This window comes from Gorilla gorilla, chromosome 8, assembly GCF_029281585.2.
Source record: "Gorilla gorilla gorilla isolate KB3781 chromosome 8, NHGRI_mGorGor1-v2.1_pri, whole genome shotgun sequence".
Lineage (NCBI taxonomy): Eukaryota > Metazoa > Chordata > Mammalia > Primates > Hominidae > Gorilla > Gorilla gorilla.
Window position 1 is genome coordinate 67,066,084 of NC_073232.2, and position 13,362 is coordinate 67,079,445.

At 46.3% G+C, this 13,362-nt stretch overlaps 1 protein-coding gene across 2 annotated transcripts in view; it reads right to left on the minus strand.

Moving 5' to 3' along the window:
* Positions 1-13,362, minus strand: part of WDFY4 (WDFY family member 4) — a 298,505-nt gene that overhangs the window by 153,090 nt on the left and 132,053 nt on the right. For both annotated transcript variants that reach the window (XM_019035474.4, XM_063710084.1), the window contains 6 exons: positions 10,772-10,975; positions 10,034-10,148; positions 8,667-8,824; positions 4,298-4,536; positions 2,309-2,427; positions 305-490 (listed from right to left, as the gene is read on the minus strand). In XM_019035474.4, the coding sequence (XP_018891019.4) occupies positions 305-490; positions 2,309-2,427; positions 4,298-4,536; positions 8,667-8,824; positions 10,034-10,148; positions 10,772-10,975 (1,021 nt within the window). The remainder of the gene's footprint in view (positions 1-304; positions 491-2,308; positions 2,428-4,297; positions 4,537-8,666; positions 8,825-10,033; positions 10,149-10,771; positions 10,976-13,362) is intronic.

Below are 13,362 nucleotides of genomic sequence, written 5' to 3' on the forward strand. Positions count from 1 at the left end.
ACCTAGAACCTCAAGTTCCTGAGCCCAGGCCACAGCCTCCACATGAGCCTCTTCCTCTAAGAAATTACTGGAATCTTCCTGCTTGGTTGGCTCCTGTGGTCTTGCTTTCACCCAAGGTGCCATGTGATATTCATTATTTGTGAGGAAAGATACATAAGATTTCAGTGATATAAATCCCATCCACTTAAGGGATGAGACAGAGGGTCCAGGTGGAAAAGGCTCTGGGCACTGAGTTGAACCTTGGGGGAGTCTGGCTCTGTGAGACCCAGGAGTTCCCATTCCCTGGAGCCGAGCGGATAGAGACCTAAGTAATGCTGCCAGGCCTTGAGCATCGTCTCCTCCCAGAGCGGTGTGACCTCTTCAATCTTCACTTCCCTCTCTCCAGGTTTCACAGAGAGATCGATCTTGAAGGCATCCTCCAGGGTCTGCTGCCTCTGTGCCACCAGCTGCTGCCAGAGAGTCTGCACTGTCTTCTGAATGTTGTGTTGGACTAGCAGAGAGAGCACATGGCACACTCAGGATGGCCTCAGTGACCCTCCCAGAGAGGGCTGGGAGATGGTGCATCATGAGTGGTTTTACCCACACCCTTCTCACTTAAGGTCTTGAACATCACCCCAGCTTTGCAAGCTTCAGTGAGAAGCAATCAGTGTTGAGAGCCACAGGCCTGACAACAATGCCACCAACACCCATGCAAGCTGGCCTTTCTCCACCTCCACCTGCTTACCACCAATTCCTGCCTGCCTCACATGTCCAGGACTGGGAAACATATCATTTATGAGCTCAGAGACCCTCAACTCTCCACCCCATAATTCTGTTGGATACCAGAGGGACACCTTGTGTGATCTCAGGGTAGTCAAATAGCTCCACTCAAACAGCTTCTTCCAACCTTCCCTTACATGTTGACCTCTCAGGGGAATGGACACCAAGCTCAAGGCTATCCTGTGGCTCACGGCTCAGGAACAGCCTGTCCTCTTTCCTGGACCTTGCTTCTCACTACCCACCCATTTCAGTCCCCTGGAATTCTTCAGGTATAAGCAGATCTAACAAACCAACTGTGTCTGCTGTGCCCCACATCTGTAATCCCCTGAACCACGCCTAAATTTTCTCTGATCTTGGACCAATGAGTCCCCTCTCTGATAACAGCCCCTGGAGACTGTTTCTCTCACCCTAAGGGAAAGGACAGTGCCCAGCCCAGCTCTACTGGCCAAGTCCCAAAGTATGTACATCTGTGTTGTAATCAAAACCATGTCCAACAAACTTTAAAGTCACGAGATTTTTGAACATGGCAGCTACCTGACCAGAACAAGAGGCCCTGTGTGTACAATCTTTCATTTTTGAGATGAAGTTTTACTCTTGTTGCCTAGGCTGGAGTGCAGTGGTGTGATCTTGGTTCACTGCAACCTCCGCCTCCCAGGTTCAAGTGATTTTCCTGCCTCAGCCTCCCGAGTAGCTGGGATTACAGGTGCCCGCCACTATGCCCAGCTAATTTTTTTGTATTTTTAGTCGTGACAGGGTTTCAGCATGTTGGGCAGGCTGGTCTTGAACTCCTGACCTTAGGTGATCCACCCGCCTTGGCCTCCCAAAGTGCTGGGGTTACAGGTGTAAGCCACTGCACCTGGTCATGTGTACAATCTTGTATCACAACATATGACTAGGTAAGTGTAACAGTCAGCAAACCAGACTGGCAGAAGGAGTGGCAGAGCTTCTGCTTCCTAGACCAAGAGAGAGCATAATCTCTCAAACACATAGAACTGGCTGCTAGAAAAATAACTGCTAATCCCTTTAACTTGATTTGAGATAAGTAAATCCAAGAATAAACTCCATTAGGCGAAAAGTCTTATAGAGAGTAATGGGTTTGTTTAATCCCTTCTCATTTACTAGGGAATGAAGCTGAGCAGCAACTAGGTAATGGCTTGAACTAAATTAGGTGAGATGGGGCGTGACAGTTTTAATTTACAGTAGAGTACCCTGGGATTAAGCTTCTAGTCAAACCAAGTCCCACGGAGCTTTTTCTTCACCTATGCATCGATTCATTCCTTTCCATTTCATTTCTAGTATACAAAGACCAATCCAGTGTCACTTTCTACCAGCTTGCCTTGCTATATACTAATATATGATTACCCTGGGATTTCCTAAGTCTTCTGGCTTTTTGAAAATGTCCTTAATAGTATCTGCTTTCTTATTTTGGGAAGGACGAACTGAAGAATGCAACCCTAGCAGGTACCACTATCCTGCCACCACCCCCTCCCACACACACACACACACACACACACACACACACACACACACAATGACAAATAAAATGTACCATCACTCAAACTTGGTAAGTCTTCTCTTTTTTCTTTCACGTCTTCATTTGGGGAAAGGAAGACTTGATGATAAGTAGACATTCTAGGCTTGGGCTCCAATCCAAATCCTTCTGGGTAACTAGTGGATAAGAGATTTTTCACTAAAATCCAATAAATTCCAGTTTCCTTGAGACCATTCCATTGTTCTTTATTACAAATAATCATCGTCCAATAATTATCTATATCAATATGGAAAAAAAACTTGCCTAATCAAATTAAAGCAAACACTTTATAAGAAATTCCACAGCAGATATTTTAGAGTAGCATTCTGAATAGTAGGAGAAACAATTTCTCCTTATGAGAAGTCTTGTGAAATCCCACCTGTGCTGCCAGCAGGCCCCCTGTGCCCACTCCTGGTTCCCCGCCATCAGAACTAGTCATTTCTTTCAGTGCATTCCCAAAGAATTGAACCCTGCCGTTGTTTGGCATTGATCTCATCCTGCTTGAATGGGGCCAGGGTTGGCTTCATGGGCATGCAACCTGTGCAATTACACACGGCCCTGCACTAAGAAGAACCCTTTTTTGGGGCTCTGCTGTCATCATCTTGAAATTTTGGGTATTTTTGGACACAAGCCTAGCATTTTAATTTTGCTGGAGGCCTCACATATGATGTAGCCAGTTCTAAGTGGGGACACAGTGATTTATACATTAGGTTTCCCATGAACCATGTGCTCTGGGGGTCACCATTGTGTTAACGTCCACGTGGCCATTATGACACAAACCAAACAGACACTCAGTAAATGTTCATGGATTGAACTGAAAATGACAAACATGGAAAGGAAAATAACCTGACATATGAGAATGCCCATGTTTGAAATTTCTAGAATGAAGTCAATCTTGCTAAACAGAGGGAACTGAGGAGGGTATCATCTCAAGCACATAATTCAGTTGTCATTCTGCTCCTCTTTACCTGTGCTTCCGGGATGGACAAGGCCTAACTCCTGAAACAGGAAGAAAAAAAAAAACTTCCCCAAATTAAACCACATACTGAAAATGGATTCTTTTCTTTCATACAAAGACAAGTGCCTCCTCTGGGCTACGAGGGTTTCCCAGGGCTTCCCAGAGAGTTGTATGAGAAGTCAATGCTAGTGTTTTGTACTGCTCAGTAGTCAACACTAGAGGATGTGGGGGATTGTTTTTTTTTTCAAGTGATCAAACATAATTTTTGTTAGGATGAATAAAATGAAGAAAAAGGACAACAGCAAAGTGTGATATCCCATTGTCCTCTCTCCCTCTACACTCTCACAGCTCTATTCATAAGACATCATACTCACAGGCAGCAGGATGCTGAGATGCTGGAGAATGTGGTTCATGCACACTGACACGGAGAGAGAGAGACAGAAAGTGAACATACTTCCTGTCTCTCTCTCTGTGTCATTGTGCATGAACCACATTCAGATTTGGAAATCTGATGTATTTCCAAACTTGGGGCTTCAAGAAAAGGACTCAAATAAGCTTAATTTAATAGCTTTTTAACTAGCATTTTTATGGATGTGATTTTATGTCATATATTGTATGCATATGTAATTTTTTTCCTGAAAGCAAAGTTATTCCTGCATTGCACAATACAATGTATTATATTTTTTCCATTCTAAGATTGCAATTATCAAATGATAATGTTTCTAGAGTCTGGCTGCATCACAAAATCAATGTGTACATCTAATGTTGGCATTTTCTGCCTCAAAAATTAAATCAATGACTTATCTTACAATCCTAGAATTGTGGAAATAGGGTAAATTATTATCTCATGATGATTCTAGCTGCTGTCACATGGACAAGTTTGGGGATTACTTACCATGTTATCAAACATTTCACAAAATATGGAAGACCAGGTAAACAAAAGGCTGATATCATTTATACAGACCTCAGCCCTCAATCAAGCTTTCCTCTAAATCTCTCCTTTCTGCATGGACCACCAGCAGACAAGGAAACAAGTGGGCAGCTCTTACCTTCTCTCATTGAGTAGCAAAAGGCAATGCATGAGACACAGGAGGAAGCTGACGTTGGAATTGTAGGTGGCAAAGACAACATCCCAGTGCTCCTGCAGAAAGCCCAGGATGCTGAGAAGGCTGAGGCATTCGGAGAGGGACTGCTGGGGCTTGGATAGGCAATAAAGAATGACTTTATTTAAACTGCTGTATAAAGTGCTGAGGACAGTGTCCCTTTGAGAAGAGGCAGTCTCAATGACCTGTGTCATTAAAAAAACACACACATACACAAACTTGTGAGTGCTTTGCAATTTTAGATACAGATCCAGTTTACCACAAAAATAGTATAATCAAAAAGTGACATGGCTTACCGCCCAAAGTAATTTATAGATTCAATGCTATTCCCATTAAACTACCATTGATATTCTTCACAGAATTAGAAGAAACTATTTTAAAATTCATATGGAGCCAAAAAAGAGCTCATATAGCCAAGACAATCCAAAGCAAAAAAAACAAAGCTGGATGCATCATGCTACCTGACTTCAAACTATACTATGAGACTACAGTTACCAAACAGTGTACTGTTTTTGTACAGAATTGGTACAAAAACAGATACATAGACCAACAGAACAGAATAGAGAACTCAGAAATAAGACCACACATCTACAACCATCTGATCTTCGACAAACCTGACAAAAACAAGCAATGGGGAAATAATTCCCTATTTAATAAATGGTGCTGGGAGAACTGGCTAGACGTACACAGAAAATCGAAACTGGACCCCTTCGTTATACCTTATATGAAAATTAACTCAAGATGGATTAAAGACTTAAATGTAAAACCCAAAACTATAAAACCTCTCGAAGAAAATCTAGGCAATACCATTTAGGACATAGGCATAGGCAAAGATTTCATGACGAAAATGTCAAAAGCAGTTGCAACAAAAGCAAAAATTGACAATGGGATCTAGTTAAACTAAAGAGCTTCTGCACAGCAAAATAAACTATCATCAGAGCAAACAGGTAACCTATAGAGTAGGAGAAAATTCTTGGAATCTATCCATCTGACAAAGGTCTAATATCCAGAATCTACAGGGAACTTAACAAATTTATAAGAAAAAACCAAACAACCCCATTAAAAATGAGCAAAGGACATGAACAGACATTTCTCCAAAGAAGACATTCAGGTGGCCAACAAATATATGAAAAAAAAAGTGTCACATCACTGATCATTCAAGAAATACAAATCAAAACCACAATGAGATACTATCTCATGCCAGTCAGAATGGCGATTATTAAAAAGTCAAGAAACAACAGATGGGGTGAGGTTGCAGAGCAATAGGAACACTTTTACACTGTTGGGAATGTAAATTTGTTTGACCATCATGGAAGACGATGTGGTGATTCCTTAAAGATCTAGAACCAGAAACACCATTTGACCCAGCAATCCCATTACTGGGTATATACCCAAAGGAATATAAATTATCCTGTTACGAAAATACATGCACGCGTATGTTCATTGCAGCACTATTCACAATAGCAAAGACATGGAATCAACCCAAATGTCTATCAATGATAGACAGGATAAAGAAAATATGGTGTATATATACCATGGAATACTATGAGCCATAAAAAGGAATGAGATCATGTCCTTTGCAGTGACATGGATGGAGATGGAAGCCATTATCCTCAGCAAACTAACACAAGAACAAAAAACTACATACCACATGTTCTCACTTAAAGTGTGAGCTGAACAATGAGAATACATGGACACAGGGAGAGGAACAACACACACTGGGGCCTGTCAGTGGGTGGGGTGGGGAGAGGGAGAGCATTAGGAAAAACGGCTAATTCATGCTGGGCTTAATACCTAGGTGATGCATTGATAGGTGCAGCAAACCACTGTGACACACATTTACCTATGTAACAAACCTGCACATCCTGCACATGTACCCTGGAACTTGAAATAAAAATAAAAGTGACATGGCTGGGTATGGTGGCTCACATCTGTACTGCTAGCACTTTAGGAGACCAAGATAAGAAGATCTCTTGAGGACAGGTGTTCAAGACCAGTCTGGGCAGCAACATAGTAAGACCCTATCTTTCCAAAAAGTTAAAAAAAAATTTATCCAGGCAAGGTGGTACATGTCTGTAGTCCTAGCTACTTGGAGGCTGAGATGGGAGGATTGCTTGAGCCCAGGATTTCGAGGCTGAGGTGAACTGCACTCCATCATGCCACTGCACTCCAACCTGGAAGACAGGGCAGGAACTTTGTCTCTTAAAAAAAAATTGACACGACCTGAAATTCAAATAGGACTCATTTCCTCTACTTTCGAGCCTCTATTTAAGGAAATGATCAATCAAGGCTATGCAGAATTTGGGTAAAAATTTGTGTTAAAAAAAGTTGAAAGTTTGTTACAGTCATATTACAGAAAATAGATTTGGTGACCCGAGATTTCTGAAATAATGGTAACATGATTGACATTCAATGTATGAGAACATGCTATTAGTAGTATCTAATTTAAAAAATAGCTATGTGTCATTATTAATAGTTATCATAGAATACTTATAGTATTCCAGGTATTATGCTAAGCATTTTGCATAGATTTGCATATATTGCCTGTTTGTCATAAAAACACCATAGATGCTAAGTTACCCCACTGTACGGATAAGAGGCTAAGGGTCAGAGAGGCTGGGTGGTTCAGCAAGGGTCAAACACACACTGGACACTTAAGCCACGCTCTTAACCACCATATCATCTACTGGAGACGGAGTCCAGAAGATTTTAATTCAAAAGAAACTTAGAGCGAGAAGTAGAAGACCCTGATTTGTAGCCTTAGCATGGACTGGTCCATACATCTCCAAACATCTGTTTGGCTTCCATGAAAAGAATCCATAATACAAAGAGTATGCACAAAGTTTTTCAGTCTGATAGAAAATGAATTTGTTACAGGCTACTCCCTTAGAATTTCACAGGTAACGCAATGTTTCTACTCATGAAGTGAAGGTCTGTTTAAACCTGTTGGGGTTTGGGATTCATTTCTTTATCATGTTCCTCTCCTGCTCCTCAGATGGGTCTCAAACTGAGGTTAAGAGGGGCAGGCGTCACAGACAGCAAGCAAGAGAGGAGGCCAGTGGATATGTGGGGAGCCGAGCCCTCAGGCCTGGTCCCCCTGAAAGCACGGTGGCCCCCACTGGCACCTATGTTTGGGATATTAGCTGGGAGTCCATGCTTTAGCCATAGAGAGCTCAGCAGCTTCTTTCCATTTACAACACAACTTGCCAGGAATCTGATTTTAACCCTCACAGAGCTGACAAGGGCTATTTCTCCTCTCTTGGAGTTGTTCCTGAAGAAGCCTTTGAATTCAAGTCTTTCCAGGTTTGCTTGGACCTGCTCATCAGACAAGTGAAGATGGCTCTAGAAATTGTGAAGAGGCCCAGTCCTGAGGTCTGTGGGTGACTCTGCAGTCAGAAGGGTGCTGGGAACCAATTTCACTCTCTATGAGATGTGAAGAGGAAGGAGAGTGGTCCTCCTAGTTCTGCTGCAGAGGGCATAACCAGGACTGCTGGCAGGAGTTGCTGGAGGTAGATCCCAGCTTGACAAGAGAAAGTTCTTTCCAAGAATCAAAGACATCCCCCTGGGTGGGACAACTTGAACTTTAGTGGGTTCCCCATCACAGGGAGGGTTTGAGCAAAGGTTGCCTGGAGGCTTGTCGGGAAAAGTCTCTAGCTTGTAACGGGGCTGAGATCTAAAAAAAAAAGGTCTCTTTCAATGCTGGAATTTTGAGATTGTACGATTCTCTCTGTGTGTATATGCATGCACAGACACACACCTACATTCAATGATGGCCCTACAGGTGTGCATTTGTACAGGTAGGTATGTAGTTATACCTGTTTATCTGGAAAGAAAGGGCACAGGCAAGAATAAAAAGACAAGGTTAAAATAAATGCCTGTCTCCACTGCAGGAAGGCACAAATACAACAGAGTGAGTATTAAAGAAGAAAATAAAATAGGTCTTGTAAAGACAAAGGCCTTTGTGTCCCTTTCTTAGTTGAGGAGGTATAACAACAATTAAGGTCAAACCAACAATCACAATAAAAACCCAAAGGGAAGGAAGCAGGTTCTAGGAGTTTACAGAACTCAGGTGCAAGTGCAGGGAGCTGAGGCTTCCAATCCCTGGGACTGGGCTCAGGGGGCCTGAGGTGAGAGCCCTGCTGGACATGCAGTAGCCTCCAGGTATTACCTGGGCCTAAAGGGCCTCCTGCTTCCTCCCACCTGGCTCAGATTCTACTCCAGGGAGGGAGGGCAGATCCAGTGGAACCAACTGGACAATAGCCAGGAGCACATCATTCAGATCCACACGGACACCCGGTCAGTGAGCAGCTCTTACCACCATGATGTGCTCCAGGATGAAGAGGAGGATATGCCTGGGGTCTGCCGAGAACATCCCACTGTACAGCTTCTCCACCAGCTTCTGGGTGAAGCAGGAGATGTTGGCAAGAGAAGGGGCAGCAGCAGCTTCTGCACTTGGCTGAGGCTCTTTGCCGTCTGTGGAGTGAGAGGACAGGTGGAGGTGAGAGTCTAAATGGACTTCTGTCCATGACAGTCTCCAAGCCCCCTGTAGTGACCAACTGCATCTTATTCACCTCTGTGTACCCCATGGCTCCAAAGATGGAGTCTTGTACTAACGAGGTGCCCAACACACACACATTTAATCAAAGTGAACAGATCTTGAGTAATCTGGTCAGCGACATAAACCAAGTGGTGAGAAAGCAAGCAAGGGGAAGCATTTCTTCCTGTGGCTTTTTGGAGGAGGATGGGGGAGAATGTGCTGCTTGAGACAAATGAGCAGGCATCATGATGACCAGGGGCCCTGCTGCTACACTGGGCAGAGGATAAAGCCATACTGTCATTATCCATCTATGCTCACCAACACAGCAGGTACTGTGCTCAGCCATGTGTGTGATGATCTCAACTAACCCCTAGCACAACCCTGTGAGTTCACCACGACTGTCGTCCTCGTCCTTACTCACAGGTCCAGGCATGTGACTAGGGTCGCATGACTGTCCAGTGGCAGAGCCAAGTCCAGAACTGGGGTTGCCAAACCCACACTTCACCACCCTGCTACTCTCCTGCATTCCAGTCTCTCCATGAGAAGGATCATGAAGTCAGGGCTTCTGAGTGGGAGGCAAGGAGAAGTCCAGAGTAGGACTCATGTTCCTAGGGATTCCTGTGGCTTGGGAACCACAGAAAAGGCTCTTGTTTAGGCTTGTCGAAAAGGTACAGCTGCCCTGGAACCAAGTTTTTTGAATAAAGCTTCAATTTTAAGCTCTGAAGGGGCATGGCAGCATCTTCATCCAGGTTCATTGTTTAAGAAACATCAGCTGTGCACCTATCCTGTACCCAGGCAGAATGCTGAGCACGGAAGGTTAAATTGTGGTATCTTGGTTTCCCTTATGGGAAGAGGTTGCATTTCTACTGAGGCTACAGGAGAGCCGATTTTTGCTCAGAGGCAAAAGGGCTTTCTGTCTGTAAGTGGCACAGCATGACAAGGGTGTCATGGAAAGTAGCAAGCACCCCTCCACTGGGCCCCAAGGCAGGAGCCAGGGAGTTCTTGTTGATGATGCCTGGAGGGACTGACGCCAGGTGGAGGCAGCATCCCACAGCTAGGGTCAGTTCCTGGCCAGCATGCTGGTTTCCTCTCCACTGTCAGCAGCCTCATGTCATGAATGGGGAGGACCGAGTTGCCCCACTCACCTCTGAACATCGCTGCATCACCTCCACTTGTCATGTGGAATAGTTCCATAGCAGAAAGCAGGACCTCGGACTGGAAGTCTCGCTTCTGTTGGCTGGTGGCGTGGTCTGGAGAAGCCTGGAAGCACAGCCCGGGACTGAGACAGCAACCACAGGGCCATCGTGTGCACCCAGTGCCCACCGCCTCCCTAGCCTGGCTGGGACACTTATGCCGCATCTGCCACCAGTGTGGGCTGCTCACAATTTTCCCTTCTCTGGGGGCCCACCCTCTGTGACTGAGCTGCCTCATCCAGGAAGCAACGCCCACTTCCGAGGGTAAGGAGGCAAGTCGGGGAAGCCCACAGCCCACGGCCACCTGTCAGGTGCCACAGGTGGGGCCAGCCCTGAGAGGCAGAGGGCACCCCAGAACCCCCCTTGGGCCAGGCTCCAGCTGGGACCACCTCTGGGCTAGCTTCACCTCCTGCCCCTCTGCTTCCCTCCCTGCTTCTCCTGAGAACACCGCCCCAACCCACTGGCCAATAACTCACTTCCACAAAACTCCCACCTCAGGCTATGCTTCTAGGGACTCTGTGCTCACTCCTCTATCACCTGTTGCTCTTTTGGGGCCCATGGTTCACAGATTCCCCTTCACTCGCTGTGGCCCCCAGGCCCTTTGTCTCCCTGGGTGCATCCTGCCCTTGCAGTGCCTGTATCCCGGCAGCCTCCACAGCACATGGCCCAATGTCACCTTTTCCAACCCACCTCCAGGAGCACCTCCAGGGGCAGCCACTGCTTGGGGCTGGAGGCTCCAAGCAGGAGCTCCCTCAAGAGGAGCTGCGTGAACTCCCTCAGCTTCCTCCGGGCGGGATGTGCCTTGGTGGGAGCCTGGAGACCCTCCACTGTGCTGTCGCCTTCAGCTGCGGCCTCAAGACTGCTGGTGTTCCGGGTGGACTCAGCTCCAGCCCCCTCAAAGACAAGAGAACCCCAACATGAGTGGCCCGCCCTGCCTCAAGCTCTTTCCCACCAACCTGTGCCATGTACATGGGAGGATTATTGTCATGCCCAGTGACATGTACGGAAATTGAGGCTCCGCACAGGAAAGCAACTTGCCCAGGATCCAGCTGCTCATAAAGTGGCCTGCTACTGTTTGAGAATATGAGATGCCAAGTGTTGTGCAAAGAAGCTAAACCACAGAGTCAGAGAGGCCTGCAGTGTTCATGATGAACTCCAGAATGTGCCAGGAGCAAGCTGCTTCACATCTCCAAGCCACAGCTCCCCATCAGTTAAACAGAGACAATAAAAATCATCTGACACCGGATCTGGGAGAATGACATGAGAGAATAATGAACGTGGCAATGCCCAGCCCCTGGTAGACAGTCAGAGAGAGTCGGTGCCCATCTTGTGATGGGGACCCCACCTCTACCTCTTGCCCAGTCTCTGCTGATGCCCACAGACAGGCTCCTCAGGCAAGAACGGTGGAGAAGTGGGACTCCAAAGAGTTCTTTCCTCTAATTTCTGAAGCGCTTTGGCATCCACTGTTTTGTTTCATATTTATAAAATGTTGGGAGATCAATGAGACAGGGGTCATTACCCCAGATACGTCCAGGAGGACACAGATATGCTGGAGGCTGAATGACGCACCCAAGGACACGCGGCCAGGGACTCCTGACTCCCAGCCTGTGAACTTCTCCTGCGCATTCATCTGTTAGCACCTCCCTTTGCTCATTCATAAAATTAATGCGGCTGTTCTTAATTAAGCCATAAAATGAATTTAATGGCACCTAGGGAGGTAGTGACTGCATTAATTAGCTCCGTGCGGCCTTGGTTGGAAAGATGCCATATAAATTCACAGCAAATCCAAGCCTTTGGCCACCAGCCTTCTGCATGAAGAGGGTCTGGCATGTTTGCTATACAACAAAGGCCTTGGCAGAGCTGACCTGGAGTGCTGAAAAAGGCAAGGATGGCTGGGAGGTACACCTTGGAATTAGAGCCAGGAGCCCCAAGACAAAAGCCTGACCTCGCCCGTGATCAGCTGGGGATGTGACTCTGGGCCAGACCCTCCCCTGGGCAGGAACCGCTGACCATGGGGAGCAGGAGCCCTGGGTCAGAGTGTACACCTGGGCTGCTGGCGGGGGCACTCAGCTGGAGCCCCGACTCAGCAGATGGCGAGCCTGGCCCTTGGGCATGGGGGCTGAGCTGGGCATCTGGGTAGAGAATGTTAGGCCGCTGGACCCCTGCAGAAAACCTGCCCAGGGAAGTGTCGAGGGGGAGCCTGTAGGCTCGCCCTTGATCTCTCCCTGGCCAGGCTGCCTGCGCCTCTGGCTGTGGGTCCTATCCCACCTCTCTCCTGCAAACAACGCTGCATTCCTTCACTCTTGTTTGCTTTTTTATTTTACTTTTGTAGTAAGTTACTTAATATGAATTCATCAAACTATTTCAAAACTATGTTATCTTTTTGTGAAACTTCCGGTCTTTATATTTAGTCTTTTTATTAAAACTAATTACTTTTAAAGTTTATTTGGACATTTAATTTTATTTTAAACTGACTGTAATGAAAAGGACAAGGCTTTGGGGTAAGAGTGAGATTTAAACTTTGGCTCTGTCTCTTGTTAATCGCATGAAGTTCAGTACATTTCATTCTTGCAATCGATCTGGGAGATGGGTTTTGTGACCCTTAGTAAGACTGGAGGAAACTGGTGAGCGCCACTTTGCCTCTCTGAATCTCAGCTTCCCCTCTCAGACACCACCTTCATCAGGTGGCAATTCAGGTTCTCTAAAGCACCAGTTTCAGGAGATGGAGGCTGCCGCCGTGGGTATGCTTCTGGAAAAGATTAGCTAAGAGAGCATGTTGCTCATTCATTTGGGCACTTAGCAAATGTTTATGGAGCAATCACTCCAGGCCTGGCATCACACTTGGCATGGATTATAAACCCCCCTATGTAGCATTGCTCACCTTTCAAATATGCTCCTTTAGCTACAGTTGGCAACTTGCAGGAAGACACGGTTAGCTCACTTGCCCTCAATGGGTCTCCACTTCCTAATCCACCAGAGTGGGGGTGGTTGTGTGAATTTCTGCCCTTCCTTCTTCCATACCTGACCTTCTTCTTTAGTCCTCACCTCCTTCTCGCCTCCCAGCTCCCAGGAGCTCTTAGCCTACCTGAGTCCACACGGCCCTGACCCAGCCAAGCTTTGACCTGTTGGGCCTAGCTGGAGGCCTCAAACTCACACGTCTTCCCATAGCCCCTTCTCTACCCCCCAGAGCATAAGACCCAAGACCTCATCCTTAAATCAGGCTCTGCCCTCCCCTTGGCTTGTCTGGCTCTAAGCTGGGCCTCTGCAAACCCACTGCCTAG